The following is a 27,964-nucleotide window of genomic DNA, read 5'->3' on the forward strand; positions in this document are numbered from 1 at the left end:
GGCAACAATAGTGAGATTCCATCTCTTTAAAAAAAAAAAAAATTTACTGGGTGTGACAGCATACATCTGTAGTCCCAGCTAATTGACAGCCTGAGGCAAGAGGATTGCTTGAGCCCCCATGTTCAAGGTTGCAGGCCACTCTACACCAGCCTGGGAACCAATACCCTATCTCTTTAAAAAAAAGAAAGAAAAAGAAAAAAGGCAATTATTTTTCCATTTGGGGGCGGCCCCATATACTGAGGGTGGTGGGTTCAAACCCGGCCCCGGCTGAACTGCAACCAAAAAATAGCTGGGCGTTGTGGCGGGCGCCTGTAGTCCCAGCTACTCGGAGGCTAAGGCAAGAGAATTGCCTGGGCCCAGGAGTTGGAGGATGCCATGGCACTCTACGGAGGGTGGCAAAGTGAGACTGTTTCTCTACCAAAAAAAAAAAAAAAATATATATATATAAAATATTTTTCCATTTGGAATAAAAGTATGGAGTGTGATGCTTTTTCTTCCTCCTTTGGGATAAGGATAAAAGTTTTGATAATGGCTTTGGCTATGTGGAAGCAGAGGTAATGGTCTGCGGGTGCCTCTCTTTTCAGGTAACATCTAGGGGCTATGCCCAGTATGAGCTCTTTAAGTCCACAGCTTTGGATGATACATTTGTTGCATCACAAACTATGATCACTTTGGATGTTTCCTGGAGTCCTGTTGATGAGATTCTTCAAATTCCTCCACTCTCTTCAACTGCAACTCTGGTAGGAGTGGAACCTATTTTCTCATTGGGCTCCTAAGGCCCCTAAATTTTGGTTAACTTGCTTCTTGCTGGTGCTGCATGCTTCTAGTCTCAGCAGTCACTCAACTGGTATGAAGCTGACAACTTTGAAAGGCTTGCCTTGCCCCTGAAGTCTCACCAGGGTAGCCAGTGGAGATTTTGTCAGGCGATTTAATCTGTCAGTTGCCCTCAGCTTTATAATTATGTGACTTAAGAATATCCTGGGTGGCACCTGTGGCTCAGTGAGTAGGATGCTGGCCCCATATATCGAAGGTGGCGGGTTCAAACTTGGCCCCAGCCAAACTGCAACAAAAAATAGCTGGGCATTGTGGCAGGTGCCTGTGGTCCTAGCTACTCGGGAGACCGAGACAAGAGAATCGCCTAAGCCCATGAGCTGGAGGTTGCTGTGAGCTGTGATGCCATGGCACTCTACTGAGGGGAACAAAGTGAGACTCTGTCTCTAAAAAAAAAAAAAAAAAGAATATCCTAATGGGGCTTGGTGTTCATAGCACAGTGGTTATAGTGTTGGCCACATACACTGAGGCTGGTGGGTTCGAACCCAGCCCGGGCCAGCTAAGTGACAATGACAACTGTAACAGAAAAATAGCAGGCCTTGTGGCCGGTGCCTGTAGTCCCAGCTACTAGCGAGGCTGAGGATAAGAGAATCGCTTAAGCCCAAGAGTCTGAGGTTTCTGTGAGCTGTGATGTCATAGCACTCTACCCAGGGCAACAATAACAAAAAAAAGAATATCTTAATGTGTCTCTTGAGTGGTTGCTCAAGTGGAATGATCAAAATGACTGTTATTTCTGCTATTCTATTTTTTTGTTTGTTTGTTTTTCTGTTTTGTGAACTAAATAATTTATTCATTTCCTTACTACAAAATATGCAAAACTAGGATGTGTTAAGTATATGCAGAAAGCGTAGAAGAGTATCTAGCACTCGATAAGTTTTAATTATTTGATACTATCATCTGAAAACAAATAACAAGCTTAATAGGCTCAGTTTAATGAAATGATGAGCTATTCTGGTTTATTTTGAAGCAGAGTCTCACTTGGTCACCCAGGGTAGAATGACATAGCTCATTGCAGGCTGAAACTCCTGCGCTCAAGCAATCCTCCCACCTCAGCCTACTGAGTGCTGGCACTACAGGCATAAGCCACTGCACTCAGCCTTTGTCTCTGCTATTATATATATATATATATATATTTTTTTTTTTTTTTGAGACAGAGCCTCAAGCTGTCACCCTGGGTAGAGTGCCGTGGCATGATAGCTCACAGCAACCTCCAACTCCTCAGCTTAAGTGATTCTCTTGCCTCAGCCTTCCAAGTAGCTGGGACTAAGGCGCCCTCCACAGCACCCAGCTATTTTTTGGTTGCAGCCGTCATTGTTGTTTGGCGGGCCCGGGCTGGATTCAAAGCTGCCAGCTCAGATGTATGTGGCTGGTGCCTTAGCTGCTTGAGCCACAGGCATGGAGCCTGCTATATTTTTTTCTTTTCTTTTTTTTTTTTCTTATTGGCTTTGTCTCTGCTATTCTTTTTTTTTTTTTTTTTTTTTTTGAGACAGAGACTCAAGCTGTCGCCCTGGGTAGAGGGCCGTGGCATCACAGCTCATAGCAACCTCCAACTCCTGGGCTTAAGCGATTCTCCTGCCTCTGCCTCCCAAGTAGCTGGGACTACAGGCTCCTGCCACAATGCCCGGCTATTTCTTTTTTTTTGGTTGCAGCCGTCATTGTTGTTTGGTGGGCCTGGGCTGGATTCGAACCTGCCAGCTCAGGTGTACGTGGCTGGCGCCTTAGCCGCTTGAGCCACGGGCGCCGAGCCTGTCTCTGCTATTCTTAAAAGAGTGTAGATATTGGCAACACAGGAATGAATCTTTATAATATTAAGATCTTTCACCCTATATTTACATTTTTAGGAATCCATTTTAAGAAATTAAAATTGCTAACAAAAAATTATGCACAAGATATTCAATGCAATGGTATAGCTATGTTTCCAAAATATTGAAAACCAGTTCTTGTTTTGGCAACACATATGCTAAAATTGGAACAATAGGGAAAAGATTAGCATGACCCCTGTGAAAGATACCGTGCAAGTTTGTGAACATTCCTTATTGAAAAAACAAAACAAAACCCGAATGTTCAATAGGAAATAGTTAAAGTAGATTTCTATGATAAAATATCATTTAATCTTTAAAAATTATGTTTTAAAATGTTTCAGATAGTAGGAGGAAATGCTTATTAATCAAAAAAAGAGAAAAAGTATAAAATTATACATACAGTAGGATTGCAACTGTTTTTTAAAGCCAGGATAGTGTTAATAATGGTAGGATTATGGATAATTCTTTTCTTTTTTTTTTTTGTCACCCTCAGTAGAGTGCTGTGGCATCACAGCTCACAGCAACCTCAAACTCTTGGGCTTAAGTGATTCTCTTGCCTCAGGCTCCCAAGTAGCTGGGACTATAGCCACCTGCCACAATGCCCAGCTATTTTTTGGTTATAGTTGTCATTGTTGTTTGGCAGGCCCAGGCTGGATTTGAACCCCCCAGTTCCGGTGTATCTGGCTGGCACCCTAGCCACTGAACAACAGGCGCCAAGCAAGAATAATTATGTTCTTTATCCTTTTCTTTTCCTGTAATAGGAATTTTCATACACTGGAATTTACTTTTTACTCTTTTTTTGGTACAGCTTTACATTTATAAAACTTAGACCTCTGGCTAGGACTGTTAGAAGGAGTCTAATAAACATAATTTGGGGGGAGGGTTTATTTTTAGTGCATGATAATGCTATGTTCTCATTGAAAATCTTTAGATATATTTATTTAAATATCTCCTACCTTGTTCTCTTGGAAATTCCATGGGAAAGGTCAGGATAGCATGTGAGTAGAGTAGTTGTTTCACGTGGATACTATTGTTTGTGGTATAGAGAGAAGTTATGGTGGTCTGAATTTAGGTTACTGTATTAGGTTGACAAGATATATAGTTTCTCTAATTAAGATGTCCTAATATTTAGCCATAAAAAAAAGATGGAGACTTTACATCTTTTGTACTTACCTAGATAGATTTGGGGGACATCCTCTCCTCCTACGAAAAGTATCACAAAAATGGAAAAACAAGTATCCAATATACTCAATACTAGCATGAAACCAACAGATGAACAGTTGCACTCCCACATGAGAGAAAAACACAATTACATCCCAGTAGGAGAGGAGAAGGAAGGTGTGGGGGGGGGGGGAGAAAGGTAAAAGGGTATAAGGCACACCTTCTGGGTGATGGGCTCAACTACAACTTGGACTCTACCTACTAAATGCAAACAATGTAACCTAATTGTACCCTTATATCAATCTGAAATTAGAAACAAAAGATGTTCTAAATGAAGTGTTGACCTAAATTTACAATTCACTGCGCTTTATAAAATATATTTTTTAATGTGTGGATGGTTTGAAATACAAGTAACTGTGACCTTTATGCAAGGAAGATGGGATTACCAATGAAAACTGACAGACTTTGGGAACTTTGTAGAATATTAAGGTGGAATCAGGAGATCCCAGAGGTCCGTTGAATCATCTCCACAGAGAATTGAAATTCCTCCTTGTGAGTATCCTTCTAGAATTCTTAACTTTAATTAAATCTCATGTTTTCATAAAAATGTTTGCTCGTATCATTTTTATGACATTTTGTGTTCTTCAGAATTTGTCCTGGATATTATGTGTTCATTACATACTCTGACAATTTAGGCAGTTTAATTTTATTTATATACTAATACAATTAAAGGGAACATTAGTTAATAGTTTGGTTTTACTTATATGATGGATTCCCCTCTTTCTAGCTGCCAGTTTATTGCAAATATGCCTATAGCCTGCTTATTGATAACTGGGATTTTAATTGATACTAAAGATAAATGAACATGTATTTCAAAAATTTTATACAAATTGAATCTTAAGCGGGTACCTTATTTTGATACAGTAGACATTTCACATGTCTTAGCCTAGCACTCAAAGCCAGTTATGATCTAGCTACAGTCCTATTTATTTCTTTTGTTGTTGTTGTCTCACTTGTCACCCTTCTTAGAATGCTGTGGCGTCATAGCTCACGGCAACCCCAAACTTAGGCTCAAGCAATCCTCTTGCCTTGACCTATACAGTAGGTGGGACTACAGTCATTCGCCACAATGCCTGGTTATTTTTTAGAGACAGGGTCTCACTCTTGCTCAGGAATCCTCCTGCATTCCTTATCTCGAACTCTACCTGCCTCAACCTCCCAGAGTGTTAGGAGTACAGGTGTGAGCCACCACGCCCAGCAGTACTACTTATTTTCTTTTCTGGTTTTTTTGGCAGCTTGTTGAGATATAAATTACATCCCATAAAATTCACTCATTTTAATTGAAGAGTTTAATGATTTTAGGTCTGTTTACCAAATTGTACAAGTATCACTATAATTGAATTTGATTTTTTAAATTTTTTATTTTTTTACTACTTTTCAATGGAAGGGAACTGTAATTAATTTTAAAACATTTTCATCACTCCAAAATGAAATCTTATACCTGTTACCACTCACTTCCTACACCCGTTTGTCCCTGGCAACAAGTAATTGACTTTCTATATAGTTCTTTCCTTTTATTGCCAAATAATATTTCATTGTATGGTTAAATCACATTTCATTTATCAATTCATCAGTTATGGACATTTTAGTTGTACTTTTTGGCTGTTTTTTAGTTTAGTTCTACTTTTTGGCTATTATGAATATTGTTTCATGAATATTCCTGTACAAATTTTTGCGTACACACATTTTCACATCTCTTAGGTAGAGTTTCTGGGTCATACAGTAAGTCTGCGTTTAACCTTTTGAGGAACTCAAAGTGATTACAGCCTTTTACATTCCTACCAGGAATGCAGGATGATTCTCATTTCTCTGCATCCTTTCCAACACTTGATATTGTGTGTTTTTTTTTGGTATAGCCATCCTAGTGGGAGTGAAGCGCTGTCTCATTGTGGTTTTGATATGCCATCCCTGATAGCTAATGATGTTGAGCATTTGTGTTTATGTTTGTGTGCTTATTGACTCTGACGTATTTTCTCAGCTTTAGCTTCTATTCTCACTGAACCCTCAACCCTCACCACATTGAGCTCCTTGCTTCAATCTTGTCCTGCCCTGCTGTGTGCATCATGATCTGCCTGGTGTACACGTCTCCCACCTACCTCTTTGCTGGGTGAACTGTCTGTGACCTCTTCACTGAGGATGATTGCACAGATTCCCCAGGATGGCCTGTGCTGCTGTAGAATTCAAAGTATTTATCAGATGCAGTAACTTGTTTAACTTATCTGTCTCTGCTAGACTTGAGTGCCAAGTACCCTGTTGCACTTTTACCATCTAGCATAGTACCAAGCATTTTTAATCCTTTTTCCTCCTATTATACTATAAAACTGATACTTTTTCTATCCTTCTCATCTGTTTTGAAAGCCCTTCTTTCAGGGCTTTCCATCCTGCTTTGGCCTTCATATCTCTGCCCTTCTTTCTCTACACCAGTGAAGAGAGCTAATCTATTCAGTAATGCCTTTATAAGCAAACTCCAGACCTTTATCTATAAGCTAATACCAGTTCCCATCTGTTTTTTTTTTTTTTTTTTTTGAGACAGAGTCTAACTCTGTCACCCTCACGGTAGAGTGCCGTGGCTCTCTACATGCCCTCACAGCTCACAGTAACCTCAAACTCCTGGGCTTAAGCAATTCTCTTATCTCAGCCTCCCAAGTAGCTGGGACTGCAGGTGCCCACCACAATGCCCAGATATTTTTTTGTTGCAGTCATCATTGTTGTTTAGCTGGCCCCAGCCAGGCTCGAACCCGCCAGCCTTGGTGTATGTGACTGGCACCATAACCACTGTGCTACAGGTGCTGAGCCAGCACAGGGTTTCTTAATAGAATAGTGTCATCCTTCAGTCCCAGGGAAGGGGTGGTTCTTTGGAAAAACATGAAAATAATTTTTGTTGTCATAATGACTGGGTATACAGGAGCACTTCAGGCATTTCATTTGGTGGGGGCCAGGGATATTAAACATCTTGCTGTGTGTATGATGCTCTCAAATCACAAAGAAAAGTCCTGCCCAGATGCCAATAAGGTCCCTGTTGAAAAATAATGATTGATCAATAGAGTGTCACAGAGGAAGGTAGTAAAGCTTTTAACAAAGATGGATAGAGAGAGCGACTTCAAAGGAAAAAAAGAGAGAGAGGTTTATGATATGTAGAAGAAAAGAAAAAAATCCTACCCATTTATAAAATACAGGTGATTGAACTCAGAGAGACTTTGGCCACAGAGATATGTAAGAGTCTGTCAATTTTTAAGGGAGTTTATAATAGAACACAGACTTTTGAATTTGACAGACAGACATGCAACTGAATGTATGTGACCAGTTATTTACCAGTTTGTTACCAACTTCAAGCAAAATAACTGAACCAGCTAGCCCCATGCCTGGCTCATAGTAGGGCAGCAGCTTCTAGCTGTAATAGGAAGTGGTAGTGGTAGAAACACTAGTTCTTACTGAAGTAAAATATAAGATTTCTAGTCTGGGAAACTCAAGGAATGGTAGAACCACAGAAGTGTGGGGGTCGTTCAAAGAGGAGATGGTCTAGAGAAAATATTAAGTTTTATTGTGGACATACTGAGTTTTAAGAAAACAGCACTGTACCCAAATAGGAAATAATTTGGTGGAAGTTAAAAAGATGGCAACAGTGACAACTGCAACAAAAAAATAGCCGAGCTTTGTGGCGGGTGCCTATAGTCCCAGCTACTTGGGAGGCTGAGGCAAGAGAGTCACTAGAGCCCAAGAGTTTGAGGTTGCTGTGAGCAACCTCACTTTGTCACCCTTGGTAGAATGCTGTGGTGTCACAGCTGTGGTGTCACAGCTCAAGTGATTCTCTTACCTCAGCCTCCCAGGTCTACAGGTGCCTGCCACAACGCTCAGCTATTTTAATTTTTATTATTATTATTTTTTTTAGACAGTCTTACTTTGTCACCCCCACTAGAATACTGTGGCATCATAGCTCACAGCAACCTCAAACTCTCTTGGACTCAAGTGATTCTCTTGCCTCAGCCTCCCAAGTAGCTGGGAATACAGGTGCCAGCCACAACACCCAGCTGTTTTTAGAGGCGGGGTGTTGCTCTTGCTCAGTCTGGTCTTGAACCCATGAGCTTAGGCAATCTGCCCACCTTGGTCTCCCAAGTGCTAGGATTATAGGCATGAAGCACTTTGCCTGACCTCCATCCTCTTCTTGTTCCATGTTCCTTCCCTGGTCTATAGCCAATGGTTACTACATTTGAGTTGCAGCTGAAGTTTCACATTGTTTTCTAGCTATTGCAGCCTGTCAGCCTTTCCTTATTTCTGTTTAGATATTATATGTATGTGCAAGCACATTTATATTATTTTTATGTAAACTTCTATTCCTTTTCACATTTATCATTTCCATATTATTTCATCTGTACCATCTGTCATTCTTTACCAAAATTATAAGCATCTTCAGGATAAGCCCTCTATTCTCAGTCTTGAATCCTCTAGCATCTGTGCCCATGGCATTGGATTATAGATGAGAGCACCATCTTTGAAATTGGTCCACTGGATGCGTGTTTTGACACTGTCAGTTACTAATTGTGTGACTGCAAGCAAGTACTGAACCTCTATTAGCTTCACTAAAACAAAGATAATAGCAGTATCTTCCACTTAGAGTTTTATTAGGATTAAATAATATACAATACATATATATCACTACTACATTGCCTAGCATCTGATAAACATTCAGGAAATGTTCTTACAATTAATATTTTTATTAAATACATCCTTACTGATTAAACTATATTTTCTGCTAAGAAGTCTTTGGGCATTTTAAATCTGCTATAGGTCTTGGCTGATGGTTTGAGGATTGGTGTGACTGAATGGCTCGAGCCTCTGGAAGCAAAGTCTGCTGTTGAACTTGTGCAGGAATTTCTGAATGGTATATTGTTTTTCTTAACTGAGAATTTATACTTACTATATTTAAATATAAGTTGTTTCTTTAGGCTTGTTATTCTTTTTAGTCAGTATGTGTATACACGCATATGAAGCTCTGAGATCTGCGGTTTTTGGCCAGGGCTAGGTTTGAACCCGCCACCTCCAGCATATGGGGCTGGCGCCCTAGTCCTTTGAGCCACAGGCGCTGCCCACGCTCTGAGATCTGTTATATTCAGAATGGCAGTTTTCATTCTAAAGTGCTAATGGTTAAGATATAAATAATTCTAAAAATTAAAAAGATTAAAATTTATATGACATAACCATATATGTCACTGTAGGAAGAGAGGGATGAAACGGTAACATTTTGAGTACCTGATAATGTGCCCAACATTGTGTGCCAGGGGCTTTCTTGTTACCTCAGTTCCTCCTCAGACCACTTCCTGATAGGTTTCTATTACTACCTTCGCTGGAGAGTTCAGTAACTTGCTAAAATCCCCAGTTATACTTCTGTTATTCCCATTTGTCATTTTATGGAATGGAAATAATTTAGAAAACAGAAAAATTAAATAAAGAGTTAATAAACATTTACCACTTTCTAGATTTAAATAAGCTGGATGGATTTGGTGATTCTACAAAAAAAGACACAGAGGTAAGTTATTATTTTCAGTTTAGAAAATTACACTGAAATAGCTTTTAAAATATGGTTGTAGTGGTATTTTTCAAGTGGATCTGATATGGTCAAGGCAGCATTTTATGAGTAGTTTTTGTTAGTCTTTCATGTCAGCACTGGTTATCATTTTCCTTAAGAACTTTTGAGACAGTCTCATCCCTCCTCCTGGATAGAGTGCTAAGGTTTCATCACTCACAGCAACCTCTTGAGCTTGAGCAATTCTCTTGGCTCAGCCTCTCGAGTAGCTGGGGCTACAGGCACTAGCCACAACGCCTGGCTAGTTTTTCTATTTTTAGTAGAGACTGGTCTTGCTCTTGCTCAAGCTGATCTCAAACTCCTGAGCTAGCGCAGTCCACTCACCTTGGCCTCGCAGAGTGCTAGGAAGCCACGGGTGTGAGCCACTGTGCTGATACATATTTTTAAAGAGAGCTAATACAGACCGGGTACAGTGGCTCACACCTGTAATCCTAGCACTCTGGGAGGCCAAGGTGGGTAGATAGCCTAAGGTCACAGGTTCCAGACCAGCCTGAGCCAGAGTGAGACTGCATCTCTAAAAATAGCAGGTGTTGTGGTGAGTGCCTGTATTCCCAGCTACTTGGGAGGCTGAGGCCAGAGAATCGCTTGAGCCCAAGATTTTGAGGTTGCTGTGAGCAGTGATGCCACGGAACTCTACCAAGGTTTACAGAGTGAGACTCTGTTTCAAAAAAAGAAAAAGAATGAGAGCTAATACATATGAATTTCTAGTTTCTGAAATGCAGAGAAAAAAATAAATATGTTAATATACTATAAAATGACATTATTGTAGTATCTTGATAGACTATAAGATGGTTTGTTATTATGCCATGGGATGGTATTATTACATTAGCTAAGTATGTTTTCATTTGATGAAGAGGAAAATGGCGACAAAAGTAATTTAATAAATTTTTGCCTGGAAGGAAAACTGAATACTTGCTCTTAGACATTAAAGTTTTAAAATGATTTTAAAGGTCCAGTTTTTCCACTATGTATTTATTTGTATCTCTTCATTTGTGAACGAAGTTACAGAAAAATGCATTCACATCTTTTTGTATGTTGATAAATCCATAATTTTTCAGAACATCATTTGAAAGGTTAAATTGTTTCACATAAAATAAATAAAATGATATTCTCTAAAGCTTGTTTCTGTTTCAGACAGTGAAGCACGACACTGTTGCAGTTGATCGTTCAGTCAAGCGTCTCTTCAAAGTACGGAGTGATCTTGACTTTGCTGAGCAACTATGGTGCAAAATGAGCAGTAGTAAGTGTCCATCATGATTAAAATTTTTTAAGTCTTTCGAAAATAATATGGTGTGTATCACTAGTCTTGTGCGGAAGTCTGGTTCTTATTTTATCTAGTCCATTTCTGATTATGCATTGGCACATTCTGCTTAAGAATTATATTAAAACAAGGCAATGTGTAGAGTCTGTTCTTTTCTCCTGGCTTCCCCCCGCGAGATACCAAACCAAGTCCAGGATCCTTCCTTTTTTTTTTTTTTTTGAGATAGATTGCCCTAGGTTGTGAGTGCCCTGGCGTGATAGCTCATGGCAACCTCAGTCTCTTGGGCTCAAGCAATTCTCTTGCCTCAGCCTCCCAAGTAGCTGGGACTAAGAGACCTGGCTAGTTTTTCTATTTTTAGTAGAAATGGGGTCTTGTTCTTGCTCAGGCTGGTCTTGAACTCCAACAGTTCACTCACCTCAGCGTCCCAGAGTGCCAGGCTCATAGGTGTGAGCTACCACTGCCTGGCCAGGATAAATATAAGTCTTTCTAAGTATAAATCTAAGGTAGTTTTTATGTTGTATTTATGTGAATAAATATATATACCTTTGTGAAATTATTAGAATAAAGAAAAGATATTCTTAAATATTTTACTATGTTATTTTTTGTCATTCTGAGTTTGATTTTTTCCTTCAGAAACGCATTCCTTTGTTTTTGCCTCTTTAATTTCTTGTCCCTTTGCTCACCCATAAAGTACAGATTCTTGTCTTCTGCTTCATTCATGTGTCCTTAAGATTAATGGCATATTTTTTTTTATTCTACAGAAGTACACTGAAAATAATGTTTGACTTGTTTTCCAAGGTGTGATTTCATATCAAGACTTGGTAAAGTGTTTCACATTGATCATCCAGAGTCTACAACGTGGTGACATCCAGCCATGGGTAGGTTTAATATTGTGTGTTAGAACATTTTCTCGGACCCATAGCATGGTGGTTAAAGACATAGGCTCTGGAGCAAACTGTCTATTTTAATTCCAACTCCGCTACTTTCTAGCCATGTAAACTTGGGCTGGTCCCTTTATTTTTCTGTGCCGCAATGGCCTCATCCGTAAAATAGAAGTAGGAACAGTACCTCCCTTATAGTGTTGTTTCAAGATTAATTTAATGCATGTAAAGCATCTAGTACCTAGCTCATAGTTAAATGCTCAGTATGTGTTAGCTACTAACATCGTCATTGTTAACTGTTGCTGTGAATGAGTATTCTCATGGACTACTGATGTGAATACAAATTGGGGACACTCTAAAAAGTAATTTGGCTAATATATTGAGATCTTCAAAATGTATCATGGCCTTTGAACCAATAATTTTTCTGTTAGGATTCACCTTAAATCATACACATAAATATATATTGAGACTATGTATCCATAGTCGTCATAGCCTCATTTATAGTGGCAAAAAATTATAAATGACCTAAATTTCCCTTTTTAATGGGATGGCTAAATAAATAGTGATATAGCCACACAACCACTCAGGTAATAGTTGCTAAAAAATGATGCTGACGTGTGATATGGGGTAAATGCTTCTAATGTTCAGTAAAAAGAAAATATATACAGTTGTATAACAATGTAAATTTTGGAAGGAAAAAATCTAGAAGCAAGTATGCTAATATCTTACTAGTAGTCACCTCTGGTAGAAGGGTTGCAAATGACTTTTTTCAACTAGATTATATATTTCAATTATTAATTTTTCACAGTAAATTGGTGCTACTTTTATAATCAAGAAAGAGCTAAGAGGGCCAGGCACAGTGACTCAGGCCTGTAATCCCAGTGTTCTGAGAGGATAAGGCAGGTGGATTGCTTGAACTCAGGAGTTTAAGACCAGTTTGAGCAAGAGCGAGACCCTGTCTCTACTAAAAACAGAAAAACTGAGGTAAGAGGATCACTTGAGCCCAAGAGTTGGAGGTTGTTGTGAGCTATGATGACACCATGGCACTCTACCCAGGGTGAGAGTTTGAGACTCTGTCCTCCCCACCCCCCAAAAAAGAGCTAAGTAAAAAATTAGAAACAAAAGAATTTTTCTCATTTAATGGGAATTATTTTAAATACCGTGGCTACCAATTCATGACTATAAAAGTTAGAAACTTCCATAGATGTGAACCAAAGGTACACTCTGGAGCAAAGGCATGCAGACGCTGCCTAACGGGGCAGTCGTGATTCTAGGCATTTTGGTTTTGGCCATTGCATTTCTCTTGAGAGCTCTATGTTTGTGAGATGTTTACAAGTATAACCGTACCATGTCTTATGAGTGCAAATGAAGGGAAACCAGTTTTTAATGCAATAATGCGAAAGATTATGATGAAAGTTAAAGTAGAGAAATAGGAAGTAGTAAGGAAATGACAGATAATTTATGTATATTTAAAGTGAATGATTTTAACGCTTGGAATACGTATTAAATCTATACTTTCATAGTTTTTTTAATTTGCAAATCATCAAGTTAATGTGTTGGATAGTGTGGGCAATAAGGAGTTCCTTATGATCCATGCATGGATCATTGAGGGAGAGAGAGTTTGTTTTTCTGCAGCAACAGATTTTGGTAGATGAAGATGATAAGTTGGAAAAGATGCCCAACAGCAGCTTAAATCAGCCAGGAGGAGAAGAATTCCTTGTAAAGCTTCAAAGAACCAATTCTGATTTCTCTTTGGTGGAGTTATATCTAAGGGTGATAAGTTTAAACCTTTCATAGTTGCTTTTGAATTAAACAGATGAAGTACAGATGGCGTTTTAGAGACAGACATGTTTGTAACGGGAGTTTTTTGTTCAAATCATTTATAGTATCAGGAGACTAAGAATGTTAGCTTATAATTTTTATCTTGTAGCTAATGCAGTTTGTCTTTTACTTACTGGATTTGCTTATATTTTTATTTATGGTTTTATAAAATTTTCTTGATTTTTAGCTCCATAGTGGGAGTAACAGTTTACTAAGTAAGCTCATTCATCAGTCTTATCATGGAACTATGGACACAGTATCTCTCAGTGGAACTCTTCCAGTTCAAATGCTTTTGGAAATTGGTTTGGACAAACTGAAGAAAGATTATATTAGTTTTTTCATAGGTAAGTCTTCCAGCTTTAGAAATTAAAAAACACATCATAGTTATCAACCAAAGATAGTCTTCGGCTTGCCTTGAATCATTTATAGTCCTGCTTTGTACCTGATTCACCATGAGACAAGCATAGATTAAATATAGTTATAATTTTTGTTTGTTTGTTTTTAGTTTGAACATTTGAGATTCTATGATGTTAGTGTAGTAAATAAACCTTTTTAGTTGTTTAAATATCCAATACTTGGGCTCGGCTCAGTGGCTCACGCCTATAATCCCAGCACTTGGAAGGCTGAACTCATGAGTTCGAGACCAGCCCGAACAAAAGCAAGACCCCTTCTCTTAAAAAAAAGAAAAAATAGCCAGGCATTATGGCAGGCACTTGTAGTCCCAGCTACTTGGGAGGCTGAGGCAAGAGAATTACTTAAGCCCAGGAGTTTGAGGTTGCTGTGAGCTATGATGTTATGGCACTCTACAGATGGTGACAAAGTGAGACTCTGTCTCCAAAAATAAATAAATATTCAATACTTGGTTGTTTTATTATGGGTAAGCTGTAATCATTTTTAGAACAAATATTAGTGTATATTTATAGTATAGTATAAAAGCCAGAAAATTTGACTTTTTGTGAGAAAATAACTTGACCATCTTATTCATAGGTAAACTGTGAAAAATTTTACTTAGGTTCCTTAACATGTAATAGATGGTACCTAAAGCTTGTTTGCATATGTGTGTTCTTTCTTAATAGGTCAGGAACTTGCATCTTTGAATCATTTGGTGAGTTTTTTTTTTTTTAAATTCTAAAGTTTTCCTTGTGTTCAGTCATTCTGCATACAGTTATTAAGTGCCTAGAATATGCCGGCCTTTGTCCTAAATCCTAGGAGACAGATAAAGAAGACAGATAATTCTGCCCTTAATTATTACTGCCTAGTAAGAAAGACAGAAAGGTAGTCCATTCAGTGTCATTTCTCATTCTCTCTAAATTTATATTGCTGACATATAGTTGTATCCTACTCAATGCCAGTGGACTATCACAAATTTCATTTATCTACAATGGTTAGAGAATGCCTTTCTGTGACAGGCTCTATAAAAGGAATGTTTGTTTTATATTCTCTTAACCCACTATATCTAAAGGATGATTTTCCAAGGAATTTATGATTATCTTTAATATATTGATTCAAAAGATACTTCTGGGTTATCATTATCTGCTTCGTCATATTTTTCTTGTCTATTAATTCAAAAACTTTGGGAGATTGAACAGCACCGGTACTGACACTTGACAGTTATTAGAAAATCCTTCTAAAAATGAAATTATATCCACTTGTTTGTCATTTGTCTCTTATAATAATACATGTTAGGGTGGCACCTGTGGCTCAGTTGGTAAGGCACCAGCCCCATATACCGAGGGTGGCGGGTTCAAACCCAGCCCCGGCCAAACTGCAACCAAAAAATAGCTGGGCGTTGTGGCGGGCGCCTGTAGTCCCAGCTACTCGGGAGGCTGAGGCAAGAGAATCGCTTAAGCCCAGGAGTTGGAGGTTGCTGTGAGCTGTGTGAGGCCACGGCACTCTACCGAGGGCCATAAAGTGAGACTCTGTCTCTACAAAAAAAAAAATACATGTTAGAAAAACTGTGTCTGTTGTGCAAAATAAGACTCAATTGGATTCTTGTGAGTTTTAATTTTTACTGTTCAAATTTTAAACATTTTATTAAGGGTATATGTTTATAGTGGAAACATACTCTAGCAGAAAATATACATACATATATATGTACAGTTGGCATATACATACATATATATGTACATATATGGGTTCCACACCCCTGGATTCAGTTAACCATGGATGGAAAATATTTTTTTTTAATGGATGGTTGTGTCTGTACTAAACATGTATATAGTGTAAAAACTATTTACGTGGCATTTACATTATATTAGGTATTATAGGTAACTTAGGGATGATTTACAGCATATAAGAGAAGGTGCTTATTAGTCAATAACTGTGCCATTTTATATGAGGGACTTGAACATTGCTGGTTTTTGGTATCCAAGGTGGGTCCTGTAACCAGTCCCCCATGGATACTGAGGCCCAACTATGTCTATAGACATAGTCATGTGTCATGTAATGATGGAGATACATTATGAGACATGTGTCAGTAGGCAATTTCTTTGTTGTTTGAACACCATTGAATATACTTATGTAAACCTAGATGGTATGGCCTACTACACACCTAGGCTATAAGAGGTAGCCTGTTCCTCCTAGGCTATAAACTGGTACAGCATGTTACTGTATTGAATACTGTAGGCCAGCAATCCCCAACCTTTTTGGCACTAGGGATGGTTTCATTAAAGACTATTTTTCCCCTGGACTGGAGGGGAGCAAGGAGAGGATGGGACAGAAGATGGAGCTCAAGATAGTGATCTGAGTGGAGAGTGGTAGTAAATACAGCTGAAACTTGATTGCTCAGCTATCTCTCACCTCCTGCGATGTAGCCTGGTTCCTAATAGGCCACAAGCTGGTACTGGTCCATAGCTTGGGAGTTGGAGACCACAGCTGTAGGTAATTTTAACACAATGGTAAGTATTCATGTATGTAAATATATCTAAACCTGGAAAAGGTACAATAAAAATACAGTATAAAAGATTTAAAAAATGGGCTCGGTGCCTGTGGCTCAAGCAGCTAAGGCGCCAGCCATATACACCTGAGCTGGCAGGCTCGAATCCAGCCTGGGCCCACCAAACACCAATGATGGCTGCAACCAAAAAAATAGCCAGGCATTGTGGCAGGCGCCTGTAATCCCAGCTACTTGGGAGGCAGAGGCAGGAGAATCGCTTGAGCCCAGGAGTTGGAGATTGCTGTGAGCTGTGATGCCACGACACTCTACCCAAGGTGACAGCTTGAGGCTCTGTCTCATTAAAAAAAAAAAAAAAAAAGATTTTAAAAATGGTATATTGTATAGGGCAAATGAATAGAAGTTACAGGACTGGAGGTTGCTCTGGATGAGTCAGTACATGAGTAGTGAGGCCAAGGACATTACTGTACATGACAGCAGACTCTGTAAACTCTGTCCACTTAGGCTGCCCTACAGTTAAAAAAATTTTTTTCTGGCTCAGCACCCATAGCACAGTTGTTACAGCACCAGCCACATACACCGAGGGTGGCAGGTTCGAACCTGACCCAGGCCAGCTAAACAACTGCAACAAAAAAATAGCCAGGCATTGTGGAGGGTGCCTGTAGTCTGGGAGGCTAAGGCAAAAGAACCGCTTAAGCCCAAGAGTTGGAGGTTGCTGTGAGCTGTGACAGCACAGCACTCTACCGAGGGCGACATAGTAAGACTCTGTCTCAAAAAAAATGTTTTTTTTTGTTCTTTTAGCTCTGCGCCCATAGTACAGGTAGTTACTGCGCCAGCCACATTCACCGAAGCTGGTGGGTTCGAACCCGGCTTTGGCCAGCTGAACCAATGACAACTGAAATAAAAAAAATAGCCAGGCATTGTCGCGGGCACCTGTAGTCCCAGCTACTTGGGAGGCTAAGCTGTGACGCCACGGCACTCTACCTAGGGCCCTTTAATACAGTTCCTGTGGATCGTGACCCACAGGTTTGAGAACCGCTGACCTGGGGTGACAGCTTGAGACTCTGTCTCAAAAAAAAAAAATTTATTTCTTCAATGGTAAATTAATATTTGCTTACTATAACTTTTTTACTTTTTAAAATTTTAAACTTTTTAGACTTTTTGACTCTTTCATGGTAACACTTAAACACATTGTACAACTGTATAAAAGTATTTTCTTTATATCTTATTCTAATAGCTTCTTCTATGTTTAATATTTTTATTCTGAGTTTTACTTTTGAAAATTTTTTTGCTAAAAACTAAGACATTACACATTAGCCTAGGCATACTCAAAGTCAGGATCATCAATATTACTATCTTCCACCTATGTATCTTGTCCCACTGGAAAGTCTTCATAGGCAGTAACACACAGGGAGTATCTCTTATGATAACAATGCCTTATTTGAAGCTGGGCGCTATGACTCATGCCTATTATCCTAGCACTCTGGGAGGCTGAGGCAGGTGGATTGCCTAAACTCACAGGTTCAAGACCAGCCTGAGCAAGATCAAGACCCCATCTCTTAAAAAATAAATAACCAGCTGTAGTCCCAGCCACTTGGGAGGCTGAGGCAAGAGAATCTCTTAAGCCCACAAGTTTAAAGTTGCTGTGAGCTATGAGTCTACAGTACTCTATTGGGGTACAAAGTGACACTCTGTCTCAAAAAAAAATACACCCAAAAAAACAATGCCTTCTTCCTAGAACACCCCCTGAAGGACCTGCCTGAGGCTCTTCTTTTATTTATTTAATTTTTTTTTTTTTTTTGTAGAGACCGAGTCTCACTTTACCGCTCTCGGTAGAGTGCCATGACATCACAGGACTCATAGCAACCTCTACCTCTTGGGCTTAGGCAATTCTCCTGCCTCAGCCTCCCGAGCAGCTAGGACTACAGGCATCTGCCACAACGCCCGGCTATTTTTTGAACCCGCCACCCTGGGTATATGGGGCCAGCGCCCTACTGACCCACAGGCGCCGCCCCCCCAAGGCTCTTCTTGAAGAATAGTTTTCATTATAGCTATGAAGTCACTGGCCAATCGGAATTTCTCAGGTCCATTGTGATCTTATTGGACTGTCTGTTGTTGACTGAAATGTTAATGCAGTTTATGACCGTAATTTATTTTGGAAGAATAATATTGAAAGGTGGCAAATTCTATATAGTTGCCTCTGATCTGTTTTAAAAATCTTTATTATCAATCTTCCAAACTTAGGTGTGTAGCGAGCATACTTCTTTCCAAAGATGATACTAATCCCTATTTCACTTATACTTTTCATTCCAGGAATACTTCATTTCTTCATCAGTAGATGTACAAGAACAGGTTTATCGTGTTCAAAAACTCCACCATATTCTAGAAATATTAGTCAATTGCATGCCTTTTATTAAATCTCAACATGAGCTCCTCTTTTCTTTAACACAGTAAGTACTTCTCTATGGTTTACTTACATAGAAATGTATTCTCTTCCAAAATAGTTACAATCAAAATATGTTCATTTTTTATTACTGGTTAGGATAGAAGCTGTTTAGCCTGTCTTTACAGTAGCATGGTTCTACACCAATATCATAGGAAGGGAAGGCTTTGGATTCAAAGGGAATCAGGTTTGATACAGGTTCTATCACTTCATAACTTCCTTAGGAAATTTCCTTCACTGAATCTTGTTTTCTCTTCAATAAAAAGGATCTAATAACCTCATGTGTTATAAGGACTAAATGATGTAATGTGTATAAAGTACTTGATAACAGGTGCTTAATAAATATTAGTTCTTAGATTCTTTGCATCCCTATAAATTGGGGTCAAAATAATCATTGCCAGCCATCTGTATGATAACTGAATGGACTCAAATAATATCAGCAGTCCTCTGTCAATAGAATTTCTGTAATTTTAGAGATTGCTGTACTACAGATTCTGATTACTTTGACAAAGATAGTTTGGAACAATCCTTATACTAATATATGGACTGTTAGCCCCTATTTGGGACCTCAAACAGTAAATAAGTGAGCTGTTCAGTGGAAGGGTAGGGTTTCCTTTCCCTATGGAAAGAAATGTACCAAATGTACCATTACATTTTCTCCAAAATTATAATTTGCCTCTGTTGTGAAGGGGAGAGTTTGAAATGGTTATTATTTATAGAATGTCAAAGGTTTTTTTTTTAAATTAAAGATCATAAAAATGAATAAACTGTTTAATTCCCCAGACTCTGAAAACCAGGGGGCTGTGCTCTTGTCTCTCTTCTGTCTCTTTTTTCTTTCTTCCCATTTAAGCCTTTATTTTGTAATGTATTTTATAAATGTAAAATATATTTTACATTTATAAGAAATATGTTCTTTACAAGGTTTTTGTTTCTAGTCCTTATCCTAAACATTGTTATTGTTATTAAATTTTAAGCCTTTTTAATTTTGTGAAGGCAAAAAGTAGAAAATAAATACATGTATATGTATAGAGAAAATGAAAAAATAATAAAATAAATCTCTTCTTACATATGTATCTCTAAAAATTAAAAAATAAAATTAAAAAATAATAAAATAAATCTCTTCTTACATATGTATCTCCAAAAATTAAAAAATTTAAAAAAGAAAAAGAAATATGTCCACTATTATTATTTTTTTTTAAGTAAACATAGTTTCCTTTTAGAGAAAATGACATAACCTGGGCGGCGCCTGTGGCTCAGTGAGTAGGGCGCCGGCCCCTTATGCCGAGGGTGGCGGGTTCAAACCCAGTCCCGGCCAAACTGCAACAAAAAAATAGCCGGGCGTTGTTGCGGGCGCCTGCAGTCCCAGCTGCTTGGGAGGCTGAGGCAAGAGAATCGCGTAAGCCCAAGAGTTAGAGGTTGCTGTGAGCCGTGTGACGTCACGGCACTCTACCCGAGGGCGGTACAGTGAGACTCTGTCTCTACAAAAAAAAAAAAAGAAAAGAAAATGATATAACCTAAGTTTTATCGGGAGGGACTATTGTTTTTGTTTACATTTGTGGCTTTGAAAACTCAAACTCTCGGGCTTGAGCGATTCTCTTGCCTCAGCCTCCCAAGTAACTGGAACTACAGGCGCCTACCACAGTGCCCGGCTATTTTGTCTTAGTTGTCTTTGTTGTTTGGCAGGCCCTGGCTGGGTTTGAACCCACCAGCCTGGGTGTATGTGGCCAGTGCCCTAGCCGCTGAGCTACAGGCGCCAAGCCTAAAGTATTGTTGATGTTTTAGTTAGTGGTACTCAATAAAATGTTTCTCTTATTGGGTTTAGACTACCAGAAATCCTTTATCTCAAATGACATTTTTCCAAAAGAGGTTCCTTTTTTTTTTTTTTAGAATCTGCATAAAATATTATAAACAAAATCCTCTTAATGAACAACACATTTTCCAGCTGCCAGTCAGACCACCTGCTATAAAAAACTTATATCAAAGGTAAGTAATGTAATAATTAAATTATACCTTAAGTCTAGCCATGGCAGGCAATATTGGAACCCATGTTTCCTGGGGACCTCATGAACCAGAGGTGTGTCACCTCTGAAACCTTAATCATCTGTGTCCTATTTTCTGACCAGATTCTCCCTCTTCTTCTACTAGGCCTTGTGTCTGCTCCCTCCAGAGGTTGGGTTTCTTGTCTTTGCTTTTTCTCCCTATTTGTCATTCCTTCAGAAAAGAGTGGAAAGTATAGCCAGAAATGACAGATTAGGAGAAAAATGACCAGGATAATGACAAAAAGGTCCAGGATTTAACTGTGTGAGGGAGCAAAGGGTTTGGGATTGGAGGAGGCAGGGAAACATGAGGCTAAGACCTGGACCCTGAGGTCACCTCCGAGGATGATCTACCCTCAGCATAAAGTATACTTGCAATTTCTCTGATACTACTGCTGCTCTACTTATGTCTTTCCCCTGTTTAGCTCCTTAGCTAAACTCTCATCACGAAACTGCTCTGGCAGAGGCTGCCAGTGGCTTTCTAATTGTGAACTCCAGTGAACATTTTTCAGTAAAAGAATGATTGTTAGCCCATTGTGTAATTAGTTGGCCCACAAATTCTTTATCAAGTTGTCTGGGATTTAGCATGCTTGCTTTCTTGAACTGTCTCCTTAGTTTCTGTGACATAGTCTTAATTTTAATTCTACCTCTCTCGCCCAGCTCCAAGATTGAGAATATTTCTCTTTTCAAGTTTCTTTCTTTCTTTCTTTTTTATTTCTTTCTTTCTTTCTTTCTTTCTTTCTTTCTTTCTTTCTTTCTTTCTTTCTTTCTTTCTTTCTTTCTTTCTTTCTTTCTTTCTTTCTTTCTTTCTCTCTCTCTCTCTCTCTCTCTCTCTCTCTCTCTCTCTCTCTCTCTCTCTCTCTCTCTCTCTCTTTCTTTCTTTTTTTTTTAGATAGAGTCTCACTTTGTCACCCTCAGTAGAGTGCCATGGCGTCACAGCTCATAGCAACCTCAAACACTTGGGCTCAAGCAATTCTCTTGCCTCAGCCTCCCAAGTAGCTGGGACTATAGGTGCCCATCACAACACCCAGTTATTTTTAGAGACCGGGTCTTGCTCTGGCTCAGGCTGGTCTCAAACTTGTGAGCTCAGGCAGTCTACCCACCTCGGCCTCCCAAGTGCTGGGATTACAGGCGTGAGCCACCGCGCCTCCCTTCTCAACTTTTTCTTTAACCTGCTTTTTATATGTGAGTTGGTACTAGAACTCTCCACCTTGTCCCCTCTTTTTACTTCCTAGTTACAAGGTGAGGACCCTGTGGCCTCAATGTCACTTGTCGCCCCCCAGTGCCCCAAGTGTGGCCCTTGGGCTAAATCCAAGCTTCACACACGAATCCCTTTATTAAAAGGCCACACTCAAGGATCTAGAAGGCCACATGTGGCCCTGAGGCTGCAGATTCCCCAAGCTGATCCTTCTAAGTTTCTGACCCTTGTTTCTAAACGCTTATTAGATATGAATACCCAGCTTTTTAAAGTATTAGTTTAACTTCTAAAGCTGAACACCTGTTTTGTTGGTTTTTGTTTTGGGGTTTTTTTTTTTTTGTTTTTTTTTGAGATAGGATTTTTCTGTGTTGCCCAGGCTAGAATGCAGTGGCAAGAGCCATAATAGCTCACAGCAACCTTAAACTTCTGGGCTTGAGTGATCATTCTGTCTCAGACTCCTAAGTAGCTGGGACTACCGGTACACGCCACCATGCCCAGCTAATTTTTCTATTTTTCTGTAGAGATAGGGTCTCACTTTCGCTCTTACTGGTCTCAAATTCCTGTCCTCAAGTAGTCCTCTTGCCTTGGACTCTCAGAGTGCTGGGATTACAGGCGTGAGCATACTCCAGTGCCTTACTTACTGTGGTCCGTGAAGCCTCTGTGCCAGGCCTGCACCCTTTTGGCCCATGTACCACCATGCCTTCCCACTTCCCTTTTGCCAGGGACACTGTGTTATTGCATTTCCTCAGACATTGCATCTTACCCATTGGTAGCCATGCATATGTCGTTCCTTCATCCTGGACCTTGTCTGCTCAACTAATTCCTTCTTACTATTTCATACTCAGCTCAAATGCCACAATCTCTGATGATTCTTTTCCAACTCTATAATCCCCACCCTGAGTTAGCTTCCTGTCTTCTCTTGTCCCCTAACACATCTAGTATTTCTGTTGTAGCATTTATTTTTTTCATTAAATTATTGCTTATATTATTGTTTCTTCCCTCTCTTGACTGTACTTCTTGAGACCTGTTTGTCTCCTCTTCCTCACATGAAGATTCACTAACTGGCTTATAGAAGGAAGGAAAAACATAGCTTTTTTAAAACTTTTCTTTTGTTGATTTTTTTCTTTCCTTAGTGAGAAGCCACAGAAATGGAGAGTGGAAATAAATAGTGGTCAAAAGAAGGTTAAGACAGTTTGGCAACTGAGTGACAGCTCACCTGTAGATCATCTGAATTTTCACAAAACTGGTAAAGATAGTCATAATCTATTCAGATAAATTATCCAGTAGAAAATGAACTAAATCTTACTGGTAGTGATCATTATAATAGTTTTGGTGTCAAGTTGTTTTTTTGTGAGTGTGTGAGAGAGTCTCACTATGTCACCCTGGGTACAGTGCTGTGGCATCACAGCTCACAGCAACTTTAAGCTCTTGGGCTTAAGAGATTCTTTTGCCTCAGCCTCCCAAGTAGCTGGGACTACAGGCATCTGCCACAACACCCTGCTATTTTTTCATTGTAGTTGTCATTGTTGTTTGGCAGCCCTTGGCTGGGTTTGAACCTGCTAGCCCTAGTGTGTGGCCAGCGCCCTAACCACTGAGCGATGGGTGCCGAGCCCATATTTACTCTTAAAAAAAATTACTATTTGATTTCTGTACAAGTATAATGCCCAGAAAAATCCAGTCTATAATAATGAAAGCTGGGTCTGGTGGCTCATGCCTGTAATCCTAGCACTCTAAGAGGCCTAAGCGGTAGATTGCTTAATCTCACAGGTTCGAGACCAGCCTGAGCAAGAGTGAGACCCTGTCTCTAAAAATAGCCGGGCGTTGTGGCAGTAGTCCCAGCTACTAGGAGGCTGAGACAAAAGAATCGCTTGAGCCCAAGAGTTTGAGGTTGCTGTGAGCTATGACACCATAGCACTCTACCCAGGTGACAAAGTGGTGACAAAATAAGTAAATAATAGAGGTCAAGCAGTATAGTCATAGGAGTAACAAGAGGTCATAAGATGGAAATGCCAGTTCATATTTCACACTTTCAGGCACTATTTAAAATGGTGATGATGATATTTCTGCCATAATGTCTTCTCTGTGACTAGGATAAGGGTTGAGATTTCTAGTACTTTATCAAAAATGGTCCTTTTTAGTCAAAATAAACTTTTGTGTAATTATTAATAACTAGCTCACCAAGTCTTTCTCCTTCAATAAACACCTATAAAACTCTTTATCTTCATGCACGTGGGTTATATGGTGCTGTTATCTTATAAGTCTTAAACGAGTGTGTTCCAATATGTAAGGGTTATTTGAAAATAAATCTGATAGTTTTCAGACAGAATCTAAGATTTCAAAGGCCTGTAATCAGCCACTGCTGGGATACAAATAATTGTGTTTTACCTTGCAGATACATTTCCGGAAAATGTTTATTCGAGTAAATGCAAACATTTCTCAATTAGAAGCTGTGTTTATATAGCTGAATTGTAAAAGTCCCAACAAAACTGAAAGAATTTTCCTCAGAGCCATCAGTTAAAATTGTGCTGTATCTTTTCTAAGTATGTGGAAGCTTTTGAAAGATTGAAAATCTCTATGAAATTAGAAAGATTTTTGCTTTGCGAAAATATCAGAGGCAGAGTCAGCTCCCGTAGCACAGTGGTTACGGCGCCGGCCTCATGCATCGAGGCTGGCAGGTTCGAACCCAGCCCAGGTCAGCTAAACAACAATGACAACTGTAACAGAAAAATAGCAGGGTGCTGTGGTGGGTGCCTGCAGTCCCAGCTACTCAGGCGGCTAAGGCAAGAGAATTGCTTAAGCCCAAGAGTTTGAGGTTGCTGTGAGCTGTGACGCCACAGCACCTACTGAGGGTTGACATAGTGAGACTCTGTCTCAAAAAAAAATATATTAGAGGCAAAACAACAGACAAATGAAAAACTAGGAAAAGAAATTTGCAGCCCATTTTCAGAAAAGGGGCTATATTCCCTAGTATATTAAGAATTTTCACATAAGTAAGAAAAATATTTGAAACTCAATAAAAAAGGGCAGCTAATATAAACAGTTTACCAAAAATAAAATTCAAATGTCATCTTAAAAATAAAAGGTGCTCAATCTCCATCTATAATAAGAGAAATGCAAATATATAGATACCATTTTTTACCTGTCAGAGTAGGAAAGACAAAAAAGCTTGGTCTCACAGTGCTGGCAAAGGTATGGGGAGCAAGCAGTCAACCTCACACCCTTACAGCTTCTGTGAAGGGTGATATCCATCTGAATTGTAAGAGGATACATTCTTTGGCCTATCAGTTTCATCAGTAGGACTTTTATTACATGCATATAACAGACATGTACAAACAGATCCAAGAACAAGGTTATTAATTGCTGTATTGTCTGCTTCAGCAAAAACAAGCAAACTGGAGCATAGAAAGATGTCTGGGAGGATACAACCAATCCCAGAGATGTGAAATAATGATGGCAGTGCTGGTTCCCAGCTTTGGCTGAATTATCTAGGGAGCTTTTAAATTTCTAATCCCCAGACCAGAGATTCTGATTTAAGAGTCTCTGGGGGTAGAGCCAGGACATAGGTAATTTGTGAAGTTCTCTAGGTAATTCCATGTTCCAACTGTGGCTGAGAACCCCCAACCTAAACTAAATGTTCTATCTACATATGTTGTTTCTTTTTTTGAAAGAAGAAGGCACATATGTATTTTGGCTAAAAACAAAGTTTTAAAGACATGAACATGTGATACATTTTTGGAAAATGCTATTTTAAAGTACGTTTTATTATATATATAAAGATTAAACCTTTTATGAGGAAATTCATGCAAGATGAAGCACCCTTTTCCACTGATGCTGACTAAGTAAAGTATACTGAACATATCTTTTGTTGTTGTTGTTGTTGCAGTTTGGTCAGGGCCAGGTTCCAACCCGCCATCCTTGGTATATGGGACTGGCGTCCTACCCACTGAGCCACAGGTGCTGCCCATGAACATTTATCTTTTAAAGTCATTTTGATACAGGTTGTAGCAAAAAGAATGAAAGTTATTTTGAATGTTGGAGTTAAAACAATTTTCTAATGCATTGGTCCAGTGACTCCTTTTACGAAAATAAGGAGTATTGAAAATACATTTCCAATCATGTATTCATGTGCTTGGAAATGCAGTCAGACCCCATTTTGACTTGAACTTTGTAACTTCTACCCATCATATATTCTTGTAGTATTTATTTAGAAATTATTCAGTAACTTTTGACCCAAAACAAGACCTGTTCTTGAAGGAGAATCTAATTTGTAAAAGTGATGGGCTATTCAAACGAGACTCCCAAGTGTTTAATTTTTGGCAAAAAATGTTATGCTTTTAAAAAGTTAGACTTATTTCACAGGATTGAACACTTAGGTCAAATACTAGCTTTTCTAGATATCTGGTTGGTATGATGCTCTTGAGTGAAACAGTTGGCATCAAAAGCAGGGAGACATAAAAGAGAAAGGTATATTGTTAGTCACCATGGGAAGAAAGAATAATGATTTGGAGTTACCAGGAAAGGAAAAACAGTGTCCAACAGAGTGCTGCTCACCCAGTGGTGCTTAGTAAATGATTGTTGATAATGGTGAAAACATGAAACCAAAATGTTGACCCACAAGGAAGAGAACACAATCCCATCTAAATGCTGATTGGATTATTTACTTGTTTATTATATATTTTTATTTTTTTGAGACTGAGTCTTGCTCTGTCATGCAGGCTGGAGTGCAGTATTGTCATCATAGCTTATTGTAACTAACTGCAAACTCTTGGGCTCAAGTGATCTTCTGCCTCAGCCTCCTAAGGCATGCACCACCATGGTTAAGATAGGGTCTCACTCTTGCTCACAAGAGTCTCAAACCCCTGAGTTCAAGTGATCTTCCTTCTTTCCCCTCCTGAAGTGATAGGATTATAGGCATGATTTATTTATTTTATTTGGGGGGGGGCATGATTTATTTATTTTTGAAATAAAATGTCTTCTGGGAGGCTGGGGCAGATGGATTGCCTGAGCTCACAGGTTTGAGACCAGCCTGAGCAAGAGCGAGACCCTGTCTCTAAAATAGCCGGGCATTGTGGCAGGCGCCTGTAGTCCTAGCTACTCGGGAGGCTGAGGCAAGAGAATTGCTATTGCTTTGGCCCAGGAGTTTGAGGTTGCTGTGAGCTGTGACACTACGGCACTCTACCAATAGTGACAAAAAGAGACTCTGTCTCAAAAAAAGAAAAATTGTTTTCTGAAAATTGTGTTAAAACCAGAAAACAATTTTGTTTTCTGGTTGGTATGGCACAAAAAATAAAGCAGTAAGTTTATAAAATCATTTTCTTAAAATCTGCTCCATATTTTAGTTTGTGTTTTAAACACATCAAGAGGTTTAATATTTAAAGCAGTCGTCCTCACCATTTTTTTTTTAACAAATTCTCTTGAAGTAGAAGAGACAAGCCATTCAGATTACCTGTTGATTATTGTGCTATACTAAGATTCAGCATTAGGCCAGGCATGGTGGCTCACACCTGTAATCTTAGCACTCTGAGAGGCCAAAGTGGGTCTATTGCTTGAGGTTAGGAGTTCAAGATCAGCCTTAGCAAGAGGGGAAACCCTATCTCTAAAAAAAAAATAGCTGGGCATTGTGGCTGGCACCTGTAGTCCCAGCTACTCGGGAAGGTGAGGCAAGAGGATCTCTTGAGACCAAGACCAAGAGTTTGATGTTATTATGAGCTATGACACCATGGCACTCTACCGAGGGCGATACAATAAGACTCTGCCTCAGAAATAAATAAGTTAATAAATAAATAAAATTCAGCATTATATATGGTAGAAAAGCCAGCAGGATTTTAAGCAATCCTGATCTCACTCTTTTTCTAGTTACAGACTTTTCCGAATTAACACTAAACGGTAGCCTGGAAGAAAGGATGTCCTTTACTAACCTGGTTACCTGCAGCCTGGTGCATTTCAAGTGAAGTATGGTGATGGAGTCCTCTGTAAGGTGTTTGTTTACTTTGTTT

At 39.2% G+C, this 27,964-nt stretch overlaps 1 protein-coding gene and 1 pseudogene across 5 annotated transcripts in view; both read left to right on the plus strand.

Annotated features, from left to right (window-relative positions):
* The window catches only part of ZWILCH (zwilch kinetochore protein), a 47,865-nt gene that overhangs the window by 18,285 nt on the left and 1,616 nt on the right, over positions 1–27,964 (plus strand). For 2 of the 5 annotated variants that reach the window (XM_053596100.1, XM_053596103.1), the window contains 12 exons: positions 585–740; positions 4,275–4,346; positions 8,640–8,733; positions 9,329–9,378; positions 10,570–10,675; positions 11,495–11,574; positions 13,586–13,742; positions 14,475–14,503; positions 18,605–18,741; positions 20,622–20,717; positions 23,102–23,214; positions 27,825–27,945. In XM_053596100.1, the coding sequence (XP_053452075.1) occupies positions 585–740; positions 4,275–4,346; positions 8,640–8,733; positions 9,329–9,378; positions 10,570–10,675; positions 11,495–11,574; positions 13,586–13,742; positions 14,475–14,503; positions 18,605–18,741; positions 20,622–20,717; positions 23,102–23,214; positions 27,825–27,919 (1,185 nt within the window). In that variant the 3' untranslated portion in view covers positions 27,920–27,945. Of the gene's footprint in view, positions 1–584; positions 741–4,274; positions 4,347–8,639; positions 8,734–9,328; positions 9,379–10,569; positions 10,676–11,457; positions 11,575–13,585; positions 13,743–14,474; positions 14,504–18,604; positions 18,742–20,621; positions 20,718–23,101; positions 23,215–27,824; positions 27,946–27,964 lie in introns of those variants that run through there. The other 3 variants (XM_053596101.1, XM_053596102.1, XM_053596104.1) reach the window with 3 other exon arrangements.
* Positions 2,772–2,869, plus strand: LOC128589440 (uncharacterized; annotated as a pseudogene).

Source organism: Nycticebus coucang, chromosome 6 (assembly GCF_027406575.1).
Source record: "Nycticebus coucang isolate mNycCou1 chromosome 6, mNycCou1.pri, whole genome shotgun sequence".
NCBI classification, from domain to species: domain Eukaryota; kingdom Metazoa; phylum Chordata; class Mammalia; order Primates; family Lorisidae; genus Nycticebus; species Nycticebus coucang.